This window comes from Triticum urartu, chromosome 5 (assembly GCF_003073215.2).
Source record: "Triticum urartu cultivar G1812 chromosome 5, Tu2.1, whole genome shotgun sequence".
Classification (NCBI taxonomy): domain Eukaryota; kingdom Viridiplantae; phylum Streptophyta; class Magnoliopsida; order Poales; family Poaceae; genus Triticum; species Triticum urartu.
Genome location: NC_053026.1, coordinates 84,684,987 through 84,705,204, shown reverse-complemented (window position 1 = coordinate 84,705,204; position 20,218 = coordinate 84,684,987). Strand labels below are relative to the sequence as shown.

Here is a 20,218-nt window from a genome sequence, read left to right as displayed (position 1 = left end):
GTAACCAATACCTTTCCCAACTGAAAATCTTGTCTCCTAGTGAAAACCGTGTGTGATGGTGCCGCCCGAGGCATCATTACTTCGTTGGAAGCATTGTCGTGGAGTTTAATCTTGCGATGGGAGCACTGGATCAGTGGTTGTGTGGTTGTTCTAGAACAGTCAATGATGTGGTGAGCATGGAGTCGTTGGTGATGCATCCGGTTGGGGCTTGTCGCTTGACCGACGGTGAGCATCTTGCACATGCAAGGAGTGTCAGGCGAGCTATGTGAGTCGACCTCGTGGAATTGGAGAGACATAGGTTCACTCTGTTGGCGAAGGCCAAGGGAGAGTAGTAGTGTTTTTGAGAAAAGAGGGGGAAAGTTAGGGCCTTGTTTTCGGGGAGGGAGCAGTAGTTTTTGTGTGTTCCTCGTTTGATCAGTAGCCTAAACACCAACTTTCTCGGTAACTTCGATTTTCTCAGTGTAAATCGCACTTCTTACCAACGGGGCTGGAGGCAAAGAGACTACACTTCAATCGGATTGCGGTACCTTGGAAGCAATGGTGTAGAACCCATTATCAGGCGACTCCTATGCATATTTTAACCATTTTTCATGGGACACATGCAGATGAAGGTCGTCGGACTTGGTGAAGTGATAGAGAAGGGGGGCAAACACAGCTGTGTTACCGTCCATGTAGCTAATATGGCCAAATAAAGGATAGAAGCGCCATCACTCGACTGAAGCACTGAAACTGCATCCCAAATTACACATGCTGCAGCACAGTCACTCTTGCGAAGGAGGAAATAAATCTGTGCGCATCAACAAATCCATTGCAGAAGATCTCTGTGTCTGAAAATATTCAAATACAGTTAGTCTATCATCACTCTAGGACTGGAACATCAGGACACGCATTCCCGGTGCAGTCCATGACCTGAACCAAATTAGGGGCAGCAGGATCACTGCACTTACCATCAGCTGCACACAGGCAAGAATTTCAGCAACAAACCACCAAAAACAGGAAGATAAGAGAACTGCAGCAAACCACATCAAGGAAATGCAAACTTGGCACAGACGACCGCAAATCCAGATTTTCAGTCCAGGGAGCATAGCAGAATGCCTCGTTCACAAGAAACCAGTTGAACTGAACACAAAAACCAATGCCATAATGCATGCCGTTGACAGTGCCACGGCAGTGACAATCAGAGCAGTGATTATTTATTTATTGCTAACACATCCAAAAACCAACATAACAAACAAATACATTAACAAATTGAAAAAATTCTGACCAGCTTCTCTTTTATTGCAGAACCATTTCAAGATATGAACATTTACAGAAACAAATGTGTGCAAGGAGAGAGTATATGGCAGTTAGGCAACTCCAGATCATTAGTTAGTGCTGAATGACACAATCTCATGCTTGTGCATTCAACTGAGCAAAGGTGCTGTACTGTGCAGCAACCAAGCAACTGCATAAGATCCTTGGCCTTTACTGCCATGAAAATTTGCCGGTCAAGAGAAGGATCAGTGCAAAGCTTGTGACTATTTACAAATGGACAAATTGGAAGTTTTGCTATCAGGCTGATTGACTATACACAAAAGTGAAGGGACTGTAGCAGTTCAGACGACTGTGTGCATCGGCATTGGCTCAGTGAACACTGCTTGCAACACGCCACGGCTCAGGTTCAGATTTCAAGCCCGAGAAAGTAGTGATGTCAGTGAGACCTGGAAGTCGGAGATCAAGAAACTTGGCGCCCAATTCAAGCTTCTGCTTTTGCTCTTTCATCACAACAGAATCAGGGCTTTCGGCGAACCCATGACGGCGATCATTGGATCTAGGAAGGTGCCACCTCATGTGGCCTCCCAACGCTGACCCTGACCCAAATGACTTCCCACAGGCATTACACTGGTGCCTCTTGACCTTCACTGCAGCTGAAAGATCAGCACACTTCATCTCAACTGAATTGTCAGTTCTTTGCTTCTTCCTAAGCTCAGCATCTCCAGCCAGCACATGATCAAGCACATTCAGCTCTACCTCCTCAAGAACAATGGAGATCAAGGTGTTGTCCTTCTCAGGAATATTGGCCATCAAACTTCTTTCCTTCTTGTCAACATTGGGGATCAAGCTGCTGTCCTTCTCACATTGTCCAAAGCAATCCTCACAAGCTGAATTCTTGGCAATGTTAGGGATCGAAGTTTTTTCCTTGGCAACATTGGGGATCAAGTTGGTGTCCATAACACATTGCCCATAGCAAATATCATAAGATGAACACTTGCAACCTTTCGGCTTCTTGAACTCAGCAGATCGAACCAGTTGATGATCAAAAGCATTCAGCTTCACATCCTTCGACACATTGGGGGGCAAACTGTCCATAACTTCTGTATAGCAATCTTCATTAGCTGAAATCTTGCTAGAATGCTCTGAAAGCAGCAGGAGAGAGGCTGCAGCATCCATCTCATTAAACTTGAGTGGTGGTGCCCCCCTCTTTGACCGCTTGCGCTTCACAGGGGATAACAGGACATTGCAGCCACCACCAGCAATGGCCCGAGCTTCCATCAGCCCAGCTGCTTCTTCGACGGGCTTACTCAGGACGTTCTTCTCTCCGTGCTCTCTCATGTGCTTCCTCAGAGAATCGCAGGCAGAGAACACCTTTGAGCACAGCTGGCATTGTGTTCCTGAGAACCACAGCAAAATCTCCTCATCACTTGGACTCAGCAGCGACACATTCAAGTCGACAACAGTGGCAGGAGGGCTTGGTGTTCCCTTTGGCTGCTTCACTTTGCGCCAGTGGAGTGACATGTGGCCTCCAAGAGCCCTCCCTGAAGGAAAGTTCTTATAGCACTTGTTGCACACATGCTTCGGAGATCTTCCTCGTGGTGCCATATCTAAAACCATTGCAAAGATGCACTAAGTCAGAACACAGAGAGATGAACTGAACATTAACTCACTAATCTTTTTCCACAACATGTGGAGTAGAAGGCAAAGTGCATTATAACATTATTACAGCATATGCATCAAAATGAACTATTGCATCTAACTGAAAAAACTACAGAACTGTTCCACCACCACTACTGAAGAATAAGGAAGCAATAAATTTGCCTCTACAACATCAGAAAAAATCCGCAGGTCTGTAAACAACAGGGGAGTCGAATCACAATCTACAGCCCGAACTGAAGTCTTCCCTGACAGATTAATCAGAAGCACAAGTAGGTTTTAGGGGGGCAAAATAGTTTATAAGATGCTGCTTTTTTAAAAGCACTGTGAAACAAGCAGCCATGATGTGATAGTTTGAGGGATGACAATAACATGCGCTAGCAATGACAAGTTGCAACAACATGTGAAATTCTCACACCATCACGAGGTTTAACAAATACTGTGAATCTGAATCATAGCAATGTAGCGCAGTAACTAACTAAGGACACAGTGATACGCTACATTCAGCACACAAACAATGATACGCTCAGCTCACAATTTCTTGCCCCTTTGGAGCATTTGCACAAACACGGAGACCGCATTTGATCAGGCATTACAGGAAACGGAAGAACGCGCAGTAATAACATCAGAAACTGGTGAAATGGAATGGGATTTTTTTACCTGGAGGCTCGAGTTCCTGTCTCGTGAACCCGGGGGTGCAGTTTCGGATTGCTCAGGGGATGCAAGGGAGGGCTTGATCGCTGAAACGAGATTGCAGGAACCGGATTAGAACGCAGCGGAAGCAAACACAGACGATTAATCCAGGAGCAAGCACTAAACCGCCCGGATTCCGAAACCAGAGACGCAATTCGATCAAATTCAGTGAGGAATCGGAGAGATTCGCCAGCCAGCGACGCCGATCAATCCAGCACCAGTAAGCGAGGCAACTGAGCTCGGGAACCCACCTCGAACAGCTCCCGATCGAGGAGCTCCCCGGAGAGGATGGGATCGTCGAGCGTCGCAGCTTAGTCCCGTGCGGCTCTCCGCGGCGGCCTCCGCCTCCCCTCCCCCCGGTAGGGCACGGCGGTACCCCTCTCTGATGGCGGGTGTGTGTGAGACCGGGAATGCGCGCGGGCGGGTGGTGGCCTGGGGGTAATTATAGCCGGCCGAGGGGTAGGAATGTGGACTGGTCCCAGTACCAAGTTCATGGTCGATTCAGGCGTCGCGGGCGTGTGAGAGGGGGGAGGGAGTCGCCGGCTTTGCCTGAGCAGGTGTTCTGGGGCTGGGGGGCAGAGGAGGGGCGGAGAGCCGGAGGCGAAGGCTTTTGGAGAAGGATGAAGAGATGGTTTTTGCGGCTGGGATCGGGACACCAGGCACCATCGGACGGTTACTTATTGCTCAGTGAAACACGTCTTTTTTTTGTCTTCTTTTGAATGTTGCTAATTTTTTTTTGAATGTTGTTTTTTTTAGCAAAGGCCAGTGAAACACATAGTGGCCTGCCTCCAAAGGTGGCCAAATGGTCCGGTCCTGGTGTGTTGGCCCGATAGCCCGCGTGTCTGGCGCACCATGGGCCTGGCCCGACACGTTTAAAATCGGGTTGTGTCTGGGCTGTGAGTTTCAACACAAGTGCCAGCACGGCACGACCCATTTACTTTTTAAATATTTTTTCAGATTTTTTAATATATATTAGCCACCCCAAAAGAACCCAAATAGGCCCAAAACAGCCCAAAATCAGAGGGCCTAGTGGGCTAAACGTGTCAGCGGGCCAGCCTGCTTTCCTTGTTGTGTCGTGCGTGGGCCAGGAAGCGTGGCACGAGTACCGGCACGACATGCCCCGTGTATTAGACGTGCCTCGATGGGTCGTGCCGTGTCGGCCCATCTAGCCATGTCTGCCTGCCTCCATGTTAAAGCTGGCCATATGGCCCGTGCCTCGTGGGTCGGCCCGCGGGCATGGATTTTTAGCCAAGCAGACGATTAAAAAGGTCTGGGCCGACAGTCAGTCTGCCATGGAACAAGGCCGATCCCCAAGGCCAGGCCTTAAGGCTAGGTACGACATGGTCCTTTTTTAACTGTGGGGCCTTTTGGGGGTTGTTTGAGCTTTTATGAACATGTGTTTTGGCCTTCTTAGAGCTATTTTGACTTTTCTAGCATGGGCCGGCCTGCAGCCATGCCGTGTTGTGCTAATTCTGAAAGCTAAGTTTTCAGGTCGGATGGCACAACCCTTCTATAAAAGGGCCGATATTGGTCGCGTCGTGCCATTCCTTTTTACAGTGGGGTTGCGCCATGTTGTGTCGGCCAGGTCTATATGGTCAGGTTTGACCCATGCAGAATTGGCTAATGTAGGATCGCTAAAGCACGATTTAGTGTCGTTGTAACTGATTTGGATGTCGTATAGTCTGTTATTTTAGATCTTGCATGAGTCACATAATGCACCATATTGGTTAAATAATTGCAATTTCTAGTAATGTGCTCATGTTTTTGCTAGTGGAGAAAAAGGTAGTTCTAGGATGCAATTCTACCACCTGAATCAAAAGAATTCATTGTATCGGATAAGGCTCCCGGTGTAAAGTGCAAGGTCAATTGAAAGACCGTTTGTCGCATGTATAAGTATGGTGGAATTGGGGTGCTCAACACTGACAATTTTGATTGTGCTTTGCCTTTGTGTTAGCCTTGGTATGTGGAAGGAGCCAAACAAGTTATGTGGTCATGACATAGTAGCATAATATTTTTTATGATACTTTAGCATATGATACTCAAATCTCTCTTTCTACTTTTAATTTTATGTCATCTCATCAAACTGCTTAGTTGGGATGCATAATACTAGTTATGATTATATCTGGCCATAACTCTGGCCGGGCCTAAAAAAGCTCGCGGCAGAAAACCTAGGCCCAGGCTTTGCTTGGGCCGGCCTTCGGGCCTAGATTTCAGGGCTAAGCCTGGCCCGTCAGTGGAAAAGCCCGTTGGGCCTCTTACCTAAAACACACATATGTCAAGCCCAGACCCGGTCCGCCATGTCATTCGGGCTCAAAACCTAGGCCCAGGCCCGGCCTGTGGGCAAGACCGGGTCGGGTCGGGCTGGGTTTCCCATGTTCAAGTATAGTTATGATACTCACACTCTCGCAAGTCTAAGGAGAGAGAAGATGTCAAGTTACCGAGGTGGCTAGTGATGTCAGACGAAGGGCCCCTGCATGCCCATTCTGATGATGGTGTGTGTGTGTGCTATTGTGCACAACTGCGGTGTAACGAATACAGGCAGATGAGCACCCAAGTACATGACTGGTGACTCTTGAGAATACATCCAGAGTTGTGGACCAAGAACTCATGTAGAGTTGGACAGCGCACGTCGACGACAGGAATGCTCCCTCCCCTATGAACAAGGTACCTGGGGAACGGTTGTTGAGACAAGTTGCTTGCAACAGTTGTTGTTCTAGCCACCAAGATCACTACATTGTTAGTCGCCACAACTATCGTTGTTGCCTCGTCCCCTGCGGTCTTAGGGCCATGGAGATGCGGCGAACCCCGGTCCTTGCCGGCAGGAGGGCTCCTACTTCGTTTTAGGTGTCTTTTTATGTTTAGTTAGGGTTTATGTCCTTCTCAAGAAGGCGGGGCGGTGACGGCTCCCTGGAGATTGGATAAGGCTTTCCCCGTCTATTCCCCATTCTAGCGGTGCGTCTAGCGACGTTAGAGGGCGTGTGGAGGTGTACCTCGACGAATCTCGCGGATTCGGTCATTGTTTGTCTTCGGTTGATTTGCATGGATTCGGTCTTTGGTCGTTTGCGCTTGTGTATCTACATGTTAGATCCTTCCAATCTACGCTTTCCTTCATCGCCAACGGTTGTTGTTCTGGTGCGTTGTCCCATGGGACCTTATCATGATGACTTCTCAATCGTCTGCTACAACATGGTTTTGTCTAGCTCCTGTAAGGGAAGGGCAATGACGGCGATACACATTCACACATTCGGCTCGCTCTAGTGTTTGTAGTTGTTGCTAGGTGGTTTATGAACGTGAATGTAATTATTTTTCTTGTGCTCTTTATACCGTTGATGTTCAGATCGAAAGTTTTTCCAGAAAGAAAAAACTGTCGTTGTTGCCATTGTGACCCGGCCGGTTACTCAACAGTGTCGTCACTGGCGGCAATTTTCCTCGAAGTGAGTGATCAATTCGCTAGAGGCAATGGCAAAATTTCTTCTAAATACGACAGCACTGAAACAAATAAGGAAACCTTTTTGTCCCCACAACAAGCCCAGTATGGAGGTCGGTCACACTGGTCTTCTTAATTGTGACCAAAACACTCAATAAAAGACAATTATAGCTAAATATAAAAGTTGTAGTTCGGGGCAATGTCTTGCAGCATTAGGCTGGTCCGACATCAAACTACCCATGCGGAAAATTTTATCATTTTGCTCAGATGCCAGCAGACAACATACAATTATTTCTGCAAATCTGCATGCAAAAATGCCTGAAAAACTCCATGAAGGCCGCTCTACTAATGTTAAGTTAATGTATCCTGGCATAGGTAGGATCATGAAAGGCTGATGCTGCATGGGCAGGTTCTGAAGCTTGAAGACCTAGTGCAGAAAGACATATGCTGAACAAAACACAGAAGGAAACATACAGTGTGTTGCATAAGACAGGTAGGTTGGGGTCCGATGCTCACAACAGTAGGCTTGAGCATTGTTGCAGTTAGTACCACACTCTAGATCTTACAATGTTGTCAAGAGTTAATAGCCAGTTCCATCTCAATACGGAACCAAGAGATCTATTTGGTGTCAGCGAGAAGAGAACATAGTTATCTTCTCCAGCTCTGCTAAACTAGGCCCAAGCAATCGGCGACTACAAGCAAGATCTGCTCTGGGCGAAGTATGCTAGTATTATAATGTTCTACTAGTTAATAGTTATTTTTAAGCAGCATATAAGCGAAAACTTGGTGTGGAAACCAATATCATGTAACCAACATCAACTAGGAACCTATTGTCCTTCAAAAGAAACTAGGCAGCTTTCAGCATTAATGTAAGCCTTCAGTTTATGTATTCCCATCACATACATCACATATAAACATAATCAGGACCAAGTTCTTCTCAAAACATACACAGGTCTTTAGGAACAAAAAAGTCAGTTAGTACTCACTAATAGGGCCAGGGGAAAAGGAGTAATGTAAGACAATTATAATCATCATGGAGACATAAAAGATAGCATTTGAAGCATTAACACTTCAAAATTATATGCAACTTGGGCAACATCATTTACTAATCTAGCATACATGAAACTACCTGACAAGAATGTCTCAACTGCCTTGCACTATTACTTGGACCAAAAGCATGAGAAGGATACATCCAACCATGGGCATAATATATCACCCAATTCTACTAGATCTAACCAAGTTGCTATCTTCTGTGTAGATGAACGCAACACATTCAGTGCTTGTTTGGGAGTGCCGGTGACTCGGAGAAACAGGGAACATAAGTTACAACATGCATATCTGAAGCATCATTTTTTAATGTCCCAATAACACTCACTAGCTTATTGTCCATGTGATATGATATCATCTTTCGGTTCCAATCCTGAACAATGAAAACCACATTTCCATCTGGATGCATGGCAACCACACTGTAGTCTTTTGTGTCGCCTGTGCGTCTCTTTTCTCTAAACAGCTCCGTAAAGCTCACACTATGCTTCAAGACCCATTCTTGTGTATCATAGCCCTCCAGAACCCAGATGGACAGTCGACCATCAACTGCTTGACTGATGTAGTGCAGGCGCCCTTGGGATTGGGCAACACAACCAGGCTCCAGCCAGTGGAGCCTCTCGGCCATCGTCGGCACTGGGATGATCTTTCGTGTCACCCCTTGCATGTCAACAGCAGCAATCTGACCTTCATCCGAAATTATGAAATGCAGCATGCTGTTGAGAACAGCACAGCAGAAGCTCTCAGGTATTAAGCCCTGAAGGCGCCATCCTTCCAAATCATGCTTGTTCCGGCCACTTTGGACTTGACTCCAGTCACTTTGCGTGTGAGTCCACTTGCCAGTCTCAGAGGAGTAGACGTGCACTGACGTCCGGGACAACTCCTCCTCCTCATCGCCCTCCTCCTCCTCCTCCTCCTCCTCCTCCTCATCATCATCATCATCATCATCATCATGACCAACCACTAGCTCCTCCTCCTCAAACTTCACCAAGCGCACAAACTCCCACGTGAACTGGACCAGGTGGAAGTGAGAGGAGACGGACGGATCAAAAACCAAATAGTTGAACCTTTTGGGTTGCCGAAGATACAACGGAAGCGGAGGGCCGTCTGTGGGCACCTCCACCCACTGCTTCGTGGCGGGGTTGCATACGACATAGCCCAATAGATTATATGGCCATGCCTCCAGTTTGTGCTCGAAGAGGAGGAGCCCGTTACAGGAATCGGAGAAGTCGAGAGTCCCAATCCCGGGCGATTCCTTCAGGAAGGCGAGGTTACGGTCGATCTGGAGAGGCCCGGATCTATCAAGCAGATTTGTGAAGCGGACACGCTGCCTATGGGTCTCCTTGTCAATGAGGAAGAAGCCTTGTAGGGTTTGGGGGAGTTTCTTGCGGTGGAGGGGATCTTCGATGAGGTCGCGCCATGCCTTCGCGACGCACTTGGAGCGGTAGACGGACCTGGCGGGGACGCGCGCGAGGATCTCCACCAAGGAGCCTTCGGGGAGGCCGGCGCTCGCGCTCCGCTTGGGGCAGTCCATGCCGCCGCCGTCGGTGGGGAGGGAGGAGGAGCGAGCTGCGAAGTGTAGCGATATCAGCGGATGAGATGCGAAAGTGGAATGCGAGGAGAGAGAGGGGGGCAGCTTACCTGCCGCAAGAGATGGTCGAGGTGGGCGGAGATGGCGGCGGCGGCCGGTGGTGCCTCCGCGTCTCGTGGAGGAGGGAGCCTTTTTTTTCGAGGGAAAGAAATGGAGGATGGTGCCTGGAAACAACAGAAGAGCATTCATGACTCAGCAGCATCCGGTTAGGGTTTTTTTAGAGGAATCTAAAGCCCAGGATTAGGAGATGCTGCAGCCCACATATAGTTTTTTTTAGGAAGCAGCCCACATATAGTTAATTGTCATGGCAGATTCATAACATTTTTTTTCAAACATGGCAAAACTATAAATTTGCATAATGTCCACATGACAATTTTATGAATTTTTTAACGTGTCGCATTGTCAGGACCCGATTCTAAGTCACACCGATCTAGCCTATAACACCTCATATCACTTTGCGGCCTCACACACGGTATTCTCACGGGTGTCGCCTTACCATGGCCCGAGACCGTTTGCGCCTTTTGGCTCACGTATATGATAGTGTCGCTAGCATCCATATGACAGAGAATCCGGGCCGACATGACTAGTCGTGAATCCAAAGTGGCACTAACTTACGGGGACATGCATACATGAATCAACATCGAGCATGTCGGTCAGCAGCGTGCGAATCCGGGCTGTAGCACTGGGCTAACAGGACTCCGGGAACCTGAGCTGTAGCAGGCTAGGCAGGACTCCGGATGTCACCGCGTGACATTTCCCCGAAGGGACAGACACAGGAACGAAGTGAATCACATACCGGCCAGTCAAGTGTTCCGAAGCAGTAGTGCTGGGCTAGCAGGACTCCGGTGAACCGGGCTGTAGCGGACTACTATGGCTCATGAAAGCACAAGACTACATTTCCCCATAAGAGAGGCTACCAAGAATAAACAACTAGGTTGTCGGATCCCACACATACCAAACATTTCAATCATACACACAGTATGCTCGATATGTGTAAATACAACGTGGCATCACAACATAACTCTACGACTCAAGTATTTATTCATTAGGCTCCAAGGAGCCAAGTATTGCAAACATGGGTCTCATGACCCCACATACAGAGCATACAAGCAACAAGCACATGCAGAAGCTTAACTTGTCTGAGTACAGACAACTACAAATGAAAAAGGCTGAGAAGCCTGACTATCTACAAGATCCTGCCGAGAGCACAAGATCGTAGCTGAGGTAACAAGCTAAACGTCGAAGCCCACACGGAACTACTAGCGAGACTGAAGTCTCTCTGCAAAACATAAAATAAGCAAACGTGAGTACAAATGTACCCAACAAGACTTACATCAGAACTATCTACGTATGCATCATTATCAACAAAGGGATGGTGGGGTTTAACTGCAGCAAGTCAGCTTTAACTCAGTGGCTAACCTGAACTATGACTGCAAGTAACTCTTTTGAGGTGGCGCACACGAGTCCACATATTCACCATATCAATACTCCACTATGGATCCGCTCCCGTCTCCCTACGAGAAGGCCATCCATAGCACTCACGCTTATCTTGCGCATTTTAAAGTATCCACTTTCACTTGTTTATGAACTATGCAAGGGGTCCAAGTTTCCATATCCGAGGAATCCGGCTGTTAGAATAGATAATGATAACCCTGCAGGGGTGTACTTCTTCACACACGCTCTCGCCACTTACCATCATGTACACGTTGTGTACCTCGGCAACCTTCAAGAGGAAGCCTGGCGAGGGAGTCGACCACGACCTGACTAACCACACAAGTCTCTCGTCCAGGTTTATCGCCTATTTGGGTTCCATCCGCAAGGAGATCCGGCCGGGGTGTCGCTCACGGCCCCAAACGATGTGTGCAGGGTTCCCAAGCCCACCATCCGGGTGCCACTTGGTACACCGTGCCACTGTGCCTAATCTGTCCCAAGCCCACCTGTACCGGGTGCCACTTGGTAGACTACTAACACTACCTACAAACACCAGAAACTAGTTGCAACTCCTGGACAGAGATCGAGTTGATTAATAAGCCGAGAGGGGCCGAGTTACCGGAACCCAATGTGTGGTAGTAACTGTTCATGGATCACAAACACAGAACTCAGTTCCTGAGGACGGCTGCAATGAGACAACCTGTAACGCCCTCGATGCGGCTATATCTCCCACGTGTCGAAGCACGACTTAGAGGCATAACCGCATTGAAAGCAATGTCGCAAGTGAGGTAATCTTCACACAACCCATGTAATATATAAGGGAAAAAGATACATAGTTGGCTTACAATCGCCACTTCACACAATACATGAATAAAGCAATTACATTCATCCAAATACACTCAAGGTCCGACTATGGAACCAAAATAAAAGAAGACTACCCCAAATGCTACACAGATCCCTGATCGTCCCGACTGGGCTCCACTACTGATCAACTGGAAACGAAACAACATAACGAACACGATCTTCATCGAGCTCCTCCTTGAGCTTGGTTGCGTCATCTGCAAGGTTCAACGGCACCTGCAAGCTAGTTTTGGAAGTATCTGTGAGTCACGGGGACTCAGCAATCTCACACCCTCGCGATCAAGACTATTTAAGCTTACAAGTAAGATAAAGGTATGATGTGGAGCTGCAGCAAGCGACTAGCATATATGGTGGCTAACATACGCAAATGAGAGCGAGAAGAGAAGGCAAAAGCATGGTCGATAAACTATGATCAAGAGGTGATCCAAGTCTACTTACATCAAGCATAACTCCAACACCGTGTTCACTTCCCGGACTCCGCCGAGAAGAGACCATCACGGTTACACACGCGGTTGATGCATTTTAATTAAGGTTAAGTTTTAGGTTTTCTACAACCGGACATTAACAAATTCCCATCTGCCCATAACCGCGGGCACGACTTTCGAAAGTTCAAATCCCTGCAGGGGTGTCCCAACTTAGCCCATCACGAGCTCTCACGGTCAACGAAGGATATTCCTTCTCCCAAGACAATCCGATCAGACTCGGCATCCCGGTTACAAGACATCCTCGACAATGGTAAAACAAGTCCAGCAAGACCACCCGATGCGCCGACATCCCGATAGGAGCTACACATATCTCGTTCTCAGGGCAACACCGGATAAGTAATCCGTACAACTAAAATCAGCCCTCGAGTTTCCCCGAGGTGGCGCTGCAAGGGGCTCTAGTTTGGACCAACACTTAGACAAGCACTGGCCCGGGGGGGTTAAAATAAAGATGACCCTCGGGATGCGTGACTCCCAAGGGAAAAAGGCTAGGTGGCGAATGGTAAAACCAAGGTTGGGCCTTGCTGGAGGAGTTTTATTCAAAGCGAACTGTCAAGGGGTTCCCATTATAACCCAACCGTGTAAGGAACGCAAAATCCGGGAACATAATACCGATATGACGGAAACTAGGGCGGCAAGAGTGGAACAAAACACCAGGCATAAGGCCGAGTCTTCCACCCTTTACCAAGTATATAGATGCATTAATTAAATAAGATATATTATGATATCCCAATAAAATATCCATGTTCCAAACATGGAACAAGCTCCAACCTTCACCTGCAACTAACAACGCTATAAGAGGGGCTGAGCAAAGCGGTAACATAGCCAAACAATGGTTTTCTAGGACAAGGTGGGTTAGAGGCTTGGCTCAACAATATGGGAGGCATGATAAGCAAGTGGTAGGTATCGTCGCATAGGCATAGCAAAAGAGCGAGCATCTAGCAAGCAAAGATAGAAGTGATTTCGAGGGTATGGTCATCTTGCCTGAAATCCCGCAAGGAAGAAGAACAAGTCCATGAAGAAGACAAACGGACGTAGTCGAACGGATCCTCACAAACACGACATTATCGGAACCAACCCGAAGAAGCAACACCGGAAAGAAGCAAACAACATAATAAACAACCATCACATAACATGGCATGATGCCTGATACGTCTCCAACGTATCTATAATTTTTGATTGCTCAATGCTATATTATATACTATTTTGGACTATATTGGGCTTTATTTTCCAATTTTATATTATTTTTGGGACTAACCTATTAACCGGAGGCCCAGCCCAGAATTGCTGTTTTTTTGCCTATTTCAGTGTTTCAAAGAAACAGAATATCAAACGGAGTCCAAACAGAAAAATCCTTTTTGGAACATGATTTTCTTCTCGGATAAGACCCAGGAGACTTGGACCCTACTCCAAGAAGTACCGGAGGCGATCACGAGGGTAGGGGGCACCCCCCCTACAGGGCGCGCCCCCTGCCTCGTGGGCCCCTCGGTGCTCCACCGACATACTCCTTCCTCCTATATATATCCACGTACCCCCAAACGATCAGAACAGGAGCCAAAAACCTAATTCCACTGTCGCAACTTTCTGTATCCACGAGATCCCATCTTGGGGCCTGTTCCGGAGCTTCGCCGGAGAGGGCCGTCATCACGGAGGGCTTCTACATCATCATAGCCCCTCCGATGAAGTGTGAGTAGTTTACCTCAGACCTTCGGGTCCATAGTTATTAGCTAGATGGCTTCTCCTCTCTTTTTGGATCTCAATACAATGTTCTTCCCCTCTCTTGTGGAGATCTATTCGATGTAATCTTCTTCTTTTGCGGTGTGTTTGTTGAGACCGATGAATTGTGGGTTTATGAACAAGTCTATCCATGAACAATATTTGAATCTTCTTTGAATTCTTTTATGTATGATTGGTTATCTTTGCAAGTCTCTTCGAATTATCCGTTTGGTTTGGCCAACTAGATTGGTAGTTCTTGCCATGGGAGAAGTGCTTAGCTTTGGGTTCGATCTTGCGGTGTTCTTTCCCAGTGACAGAAGGGGCAGCAAGACACGTATTGTATCGTTTCCATCGAGGATAACAAGATGGGGTTTATTTCATATTGCATGAATTTATCTCTCTACATCATGTCATCTTGCTTAAAGCGTTACTCTGTTTTTAACTTAATACTCTAGATGCATGCTGGATAGCGGTCGATGAGTGGAGTAATAGTAGTAGATGCAGAATTGTTTCGATCTACTTGTCACGGACGTGATGCCTATATACATGATCATGCCTAGATATTCTCATAACTATGCTCAATTCTGTCAATTGCTCAACAGTAATTTGTTCACCCACCGTAGAAAACTTATGCTCTTGAGAGAAGCCACTAGTGAAACCTATGGCCCCCGGGTCTATTCTCATCATATCAATCTCCATCACTTTAATCTTGCTTTGTTTTTACTTTGCCTTTTACTTTTCACTTTGCATCTTTATATCAAAAATACCAAAAATATTATCTATCGGATCTCACTTCCGTAAGTGACCGTGAAGGGATTGACAACCCCTAATCGCGTTGGTTGCGTTGAGCTCTTTGTGTTGTGTAGGTACGAGGGACTTGCGCGTGGCCTCCTACTGTATTGATACCTTGGTTCTCAAAAACTGAGGGAAATACTTATGCTACTCTGTTGCATCATCCTTTCCTCTTCGGGGAAAACCAACGCAAGCTCAAGAGGTAGCAAGAAGAATTTCTGACGCCGTTGCTGGGGAGTCTAGCAAAAATTCAACATACCAAGTACCCATCACAATCCCTATCTCCCGCATTACATTAGTTGCCATTTGCCTCTCGTTTTCCTCTCCCCCACTTCACCCTTGCCGTTTTATTCGCCCTCTCTTTCTCCTTCCCCTTCTCCTTCTCCGTTTGCCTTTTTCTCGCTTGCCTTTTGTTTGCTCGTGTGTTGGATTGCTTGTTTGTCGCGATGGCTCAAGATACTATCAAATTGTGTGACTTCACCAATACCAACAATAATGATTTTCTTAGCACTCCGATTGCTCCTCTTGCCAATACTGAATCTTGTGAAATCAATACTGCTTTGTTGAATCTTGTTATGAAAGATCAATTCGCCGGCCTTCCTAGTGAAGATGCCGCTACTCATCTGAATAGCTTCGTTGATTTATGTGATATGCAAAAGAAAAAAGATGTCGATAATGATGTCGTTAAATTGAAGCTATTTCCTTTTTCGCTTAGAGATCGTGCTAAAGCTTGGTTTTCGTCTTTGCCTAAAAATAGTATTGATTCTTGGAACAAGTGCAAAGATGCTTTTATCTCTAAGTATTTTCCTCTCGCTAAGATCATCTCTCTTAGAAACGATATTATGAATTTTAAGCAACTTGATCATGAACATGTTGCACAAGCTTGGGAGAGAATGAAATTAATGATACGTAATTGCCCTACTCATGGTTTAAATTTGTGGATCATTATACAAAAATTTTATGCCGGATTGAATTTTGCTTCTAGAAATATTTTAGATTCGGCCGCGGGAGGCACTTTTATGGAAATCACTTTAGGAGATGCTACTAAACTCCTAGATAATATTATGGTTAATTATTCTCAATGGCATACTGAAAGATCTTCTAATAAAAAAGTGCATGCGATAGAAGAAATCAATGTTTTGAGTGGAAAGATGGATGAACTTATGAAATTATTTGCTACTAAGAGTGTTTCTTCTGATCCTAATGATATGCCTTTGTCTACCTTGATTGAGAATAACAATGAATCTATGGATGTGAATTTTGTTGGTAGGAATAATTTTGATAACAACGCTTATAGAGGGAATTTTAATCCTAGGCCATATCCTAGTAATCCTTCTAATAATTATGGAAATTCCTACAACAACTCTTATGGAAATTATAATAAGATGCCCTCTGAATTTGAGAATAGTGTTAAAGAGTTTATGAATTCACAAAATAATTTTAATGCTTTGCTTGAAGAGAAAGTGCTTAAAGTTGATGATTTGTCTAGGAACATTGATAGAATTTCTCTTGAGATTGATTCTTTAAAGATTAGATCTATTCCTCCTAAGCATGATATCAATGAGTCTCTCAAAGCTATGAGAATTTCCCTTGATGAGTGCAAGGAAAGAACCGCTAGGATGCGTGCTTCAAAAGATGCCTTTATTAAAGCGTGTTCTTCCAATACCTATGAAAATCAAGATGAAGATCTAAAAGTTATTGATGTGTCCCCTATCAAATCTTTGTTTTGCAATATGAATCTTGATGAAACTGAATATGATCTTCCTTTACCTAGAAGGCGTTCCAAAAATTCGGAGTATTTAGATCTTTATGATGAAATTGATGAAAGTGGGATTGAAAGAAATAAAAATTTAGATGTTGCTAAACCCACTATATTGGATTTCAAGGAATTTAATTATGAAAGTTGCTCTTTGATTGATTGTATTTCCTTGTTGCAATCCGTGCTAAATTCTCCGCATGCTTATAGTCAAAAGAAAGCCTTCACCGAACATATTGTTGATGCCTTGATGCAATCTTATGAAGAAAAACTTGAGTTGAAAGTCTCTATCCCTAGAAAACTCTATGATGAGTGGGAACCAACATCAAAATTAAAATTAAAGATCATGAGTTTTATGCTTTGTGTGATTTGGGTGCTAGTGTCTCCACTATCCCCAAAACTTTGTGTGATTTGCTAGATTTCCGCGATCTTGATGATTGCTCTTTAAACTTACATCTCACGGATCCTACTATTAAGAAACCGATGGGAAGGATTAACGATGTTCTTATTGTTGCAAATAGGAATTATGTGCCCGTAGATTTCATTGTTCTTGATATAGATTGCAATCCTTCTTGCCCTATTATTCTTGGTAGACCTTTCCTTAGAACGGTTGGTGCGATTATTGATATGAAGGAAGGGAATATTAGATTCCAATTTCCATTAAAAAAGGGCATGGAACACTTTCCAAGAAAGAAAATAAAATTTCCATATGAAACCATCATGAGAGCCACTTATGGATTGCCTTCCAAAGATGGCAATACCTAGATCTATCCTCGCTTTTATGCCTAGCTAGGGGCGTTAAACAATAGCGCTTATTGGGAGGCAACCCAATTTTATTTTTTTTGTTTTTGTGTTTTTCTTATGTTAGGGAATAAATAACCCATCTACCCTCTGTTTGGATGTGGTTTTGTGTTTTAATTAGTGTTTGTGCCAAGCTAGACCTATTGGATCTTCTTGGATGATAGTTATTTGATCTTGCTTTAATTTCCAGAAACTTTGAGTTCAGTGCCCGAATTACTAAAAATCATCAGAACGTGATAAAATACTGATTCCAATTGCTGCTGATCAATAAAAAAATTATCTAGGTTGTCTAGTTTTGTTAGATTTTTTGGAGGTCCAGAAGTTTGCATTAGTTACAGATTAGTACAGACTATTCTGTTTTTGACAGATTCTGTTTTTCGTGTGTTGTTTGCTTATTTTGACGAATCTATGGTTAGTAAAATAGTTTATAATCCATAGAGAAGTTGGAATACGGTAGGTTTAACACCAAAATAAATAAAGAATGAGTTCACTACAGTACCTTGAAGTGGTTTTATGTTTTCTTTCTCTAACGGAGCTCACGAGATTTCTATTGAGTTTTGTGTTGTGAAGTTTTTAAGTTTTGGGTGAGTTCTTTTGATGGATTATGGAACAAGGAGTGCTAAGAGCCTAAGCTTGGGGATGCCCATGGCACCCCCAGGATAATCCAAGGACACCAAAAAGTCAAAGCTTGGGATGCCCCGGAAGGCATCCCCTCTTTCGTCCACTTCCATCGGTAATTTACTTGGAGCTATATTTTTATTCACCAACATGATATGTGTTTTTCTTGGAGCGTCTTGTATTATTTGTGTCTTTGTTTGTTAGTGTGCCACAATCATCCTTGCTGTACACACCTTTTGAGAGAGTCATCTATGAATTAAAATTTGATAGAATACTCTATGTGCTTCACTTATATCTTTTGAGTTATGTAGTTTTGCTCTATGTGCTTCACTTATATCTTTTGAGCGTTGAAATTTTGCTCTATGTGCTTCACTTAGATATTTTAGAGCACAGTGGTGATTTGTTTTAAAGAAACTATGATCTCTCATGCTTCACTTAAATTATTTTGAGAGTCGTAATAGCATGGTAATTTGCTTAACAATAACTTGCTTGGTATTCAAGATTTGTGAAACTTTCTTTTGAGTGCGTTGAATACTAAGAAAAGTTGGATGATTGATAATTGTTTTGATATATGGAGGTAGTAATATCAAAGTCATGCTAGTAGAGTAATTGTGAATTTGAGAAGTGCTTGAGTTAAAGTTTGCAAGTCCCGTAGCATGCACGTATGGTTAACATTATGCAACAAATTTGAAACATGTGGTGTTATTTGATTGTCCTCCTTATGAGTGGCGGTCGGGGACGAGCGATGGTCTTTTCCTACCAATCTATCCCCCTAGGAGCATGCGCGTAATACTTTGGTTTTTGATGGCTTGTAGATTTTTGCAATAAGTATATGAGTTCTTTATGACTAATGTTGAGTCCATGGATTATACGCACTCTCACCCTTCCATCATTGCTAGCCTCTACGGTACCGTGCATTGCCCTTTCTCACATTGAGAGTTGGTGCAAACTTCGCCGGTGCATCCAAACCCCATGATATGATACACTCTTTCACACATAAACCTCCTTATATCTTCCTCAAAACAGCCACCATACCTACCTATTATGGCATTTCCATAGCCATTCCGAGATATATTGCCATGCAACTTTCCACCATCCAGTTTATCATGACACATTCATCATTGTCATATTGCTTAGCATGATCATGTAGTTGACATAGTATTTGTGGCAAAGCCACCATCCATAATTTTTCATACTTGTCACTCTTGATTCATTGCATATCCCGGTACACCGCCAGAGGCATTCATATAGAGTCATACTTTGTTCTAGTATCGAGTTGTAATCATTGAGTTGTAAATAAATAGAAGTGTGATGATCATCATTCAATAGAGCATTGTCCCAAAAAAAGGAGAGAAAGGCCAAAGAAAAAAAGAAGGCCCAAAAAACAAAAAGGGGCAATGTTACTATCCTTTTTTCCACACCTGTGCTTCAAAGTAGCACCATGATATAGCGAGTCTCATATATTGTGCTTCAAAGTAGCACCATGTTCTTCATATAGAGAGTCTCTTGAGTTATCACCTTCATATACTAGTGGGAATTTTTCATTATAGAACTTGGCTTGTATATTCCAACAATGGGCCTCCTCAAGTGCCCTAGGTCTTCATGAGCAAGCAAGTTGGATGCACACCCACTTAGTTTCTTTTGTTGAGCTTTCATACATTTATAGCTCTAGTGCATCCGTTGCATGGCAATCCCTACTCCTCGCATTAACATCAATCGATGGGCATCTCCCTAGCCCATTGATTAGCCTCGTTGATGTGAGACTTTCTCCTTTTTGTCTTCTCCACACAACCCCCATCATTATATTCTATTCCACCCATAGTGCTATATCCATGGCTCACGCTCATGTATTGCGTGAAAGTTTATGAGTTTGAAATTATTAAGGTATGAAACAATTGCTTGGCTTGTCATCGGGGTTGTGCATGATGAGAGCATTCTTGTGTGACGAAAATGGAGCATGACTAAACTATATGATTTTGTAGGGATGAACTTTCTTTGGCCATGTTATTTGAGAAAACATAATTGCTTTGTTAGTTTGCTTGAAGTGTTATTATTCTTTATGTCAATACGAACTTTTGTCTTGAATCTTTCTAATC

At 44.6% G+C, this 20,218-nt stretch overlaps 2 protein-coding genes across 2 annotated transcripts; both read right to left on the bottom strand.

Moving 5' to 3' along the window:
- Positions 1–1,248: 1,248 nt before the first annotated feature.
- Positions 1,249–4,213, bottom strand: LOC125508013. The gene is made up of 3 exons (XM_048672558.1): positions 3,855–4,213; positions 3,571–3,650; positions 1,249–2,861 (listed from the first exon to the last, which is right to left on the bottom strand). Exon 3 carries the CDS (start codon positions 2,857–2,859, stop codon positions 1,624–1,626), a length of 1,236 nt encoding a protein of 411 aa, XP_048528515.1. The 5' UTR covers positions 2,860–2,861; positions 3,571–3,650; positions 3,855–4,213; the 3' UTR covers positions 1,249–1,623.
- A 3,826-nt stretch (positions 4,214–8,039) lies between these two features.
- Positions 8,040–9,849, bottom strand: LOC125508012. Its single transcript, XM_048672557.1, has 2 exons — positions 9,716–9,849; positions 8,040–9,643 (listed from the first exon to the last, which is right to left on the bottom strand). Exon 2 carries the CDS (start codon positions 9,606–9,608, stop codon positions 8,304–8,306), a length of 1,305 nt encoding a protein of 434 aa, XP_048528514.1. The 5' UTR covers positions 9,609–9,643; positions 9,716–9,849; the 3' UTR covers positions 8,040–8,303.
- Positions 9,850–20,218: the final 10,369 nt, after the last annotated feature.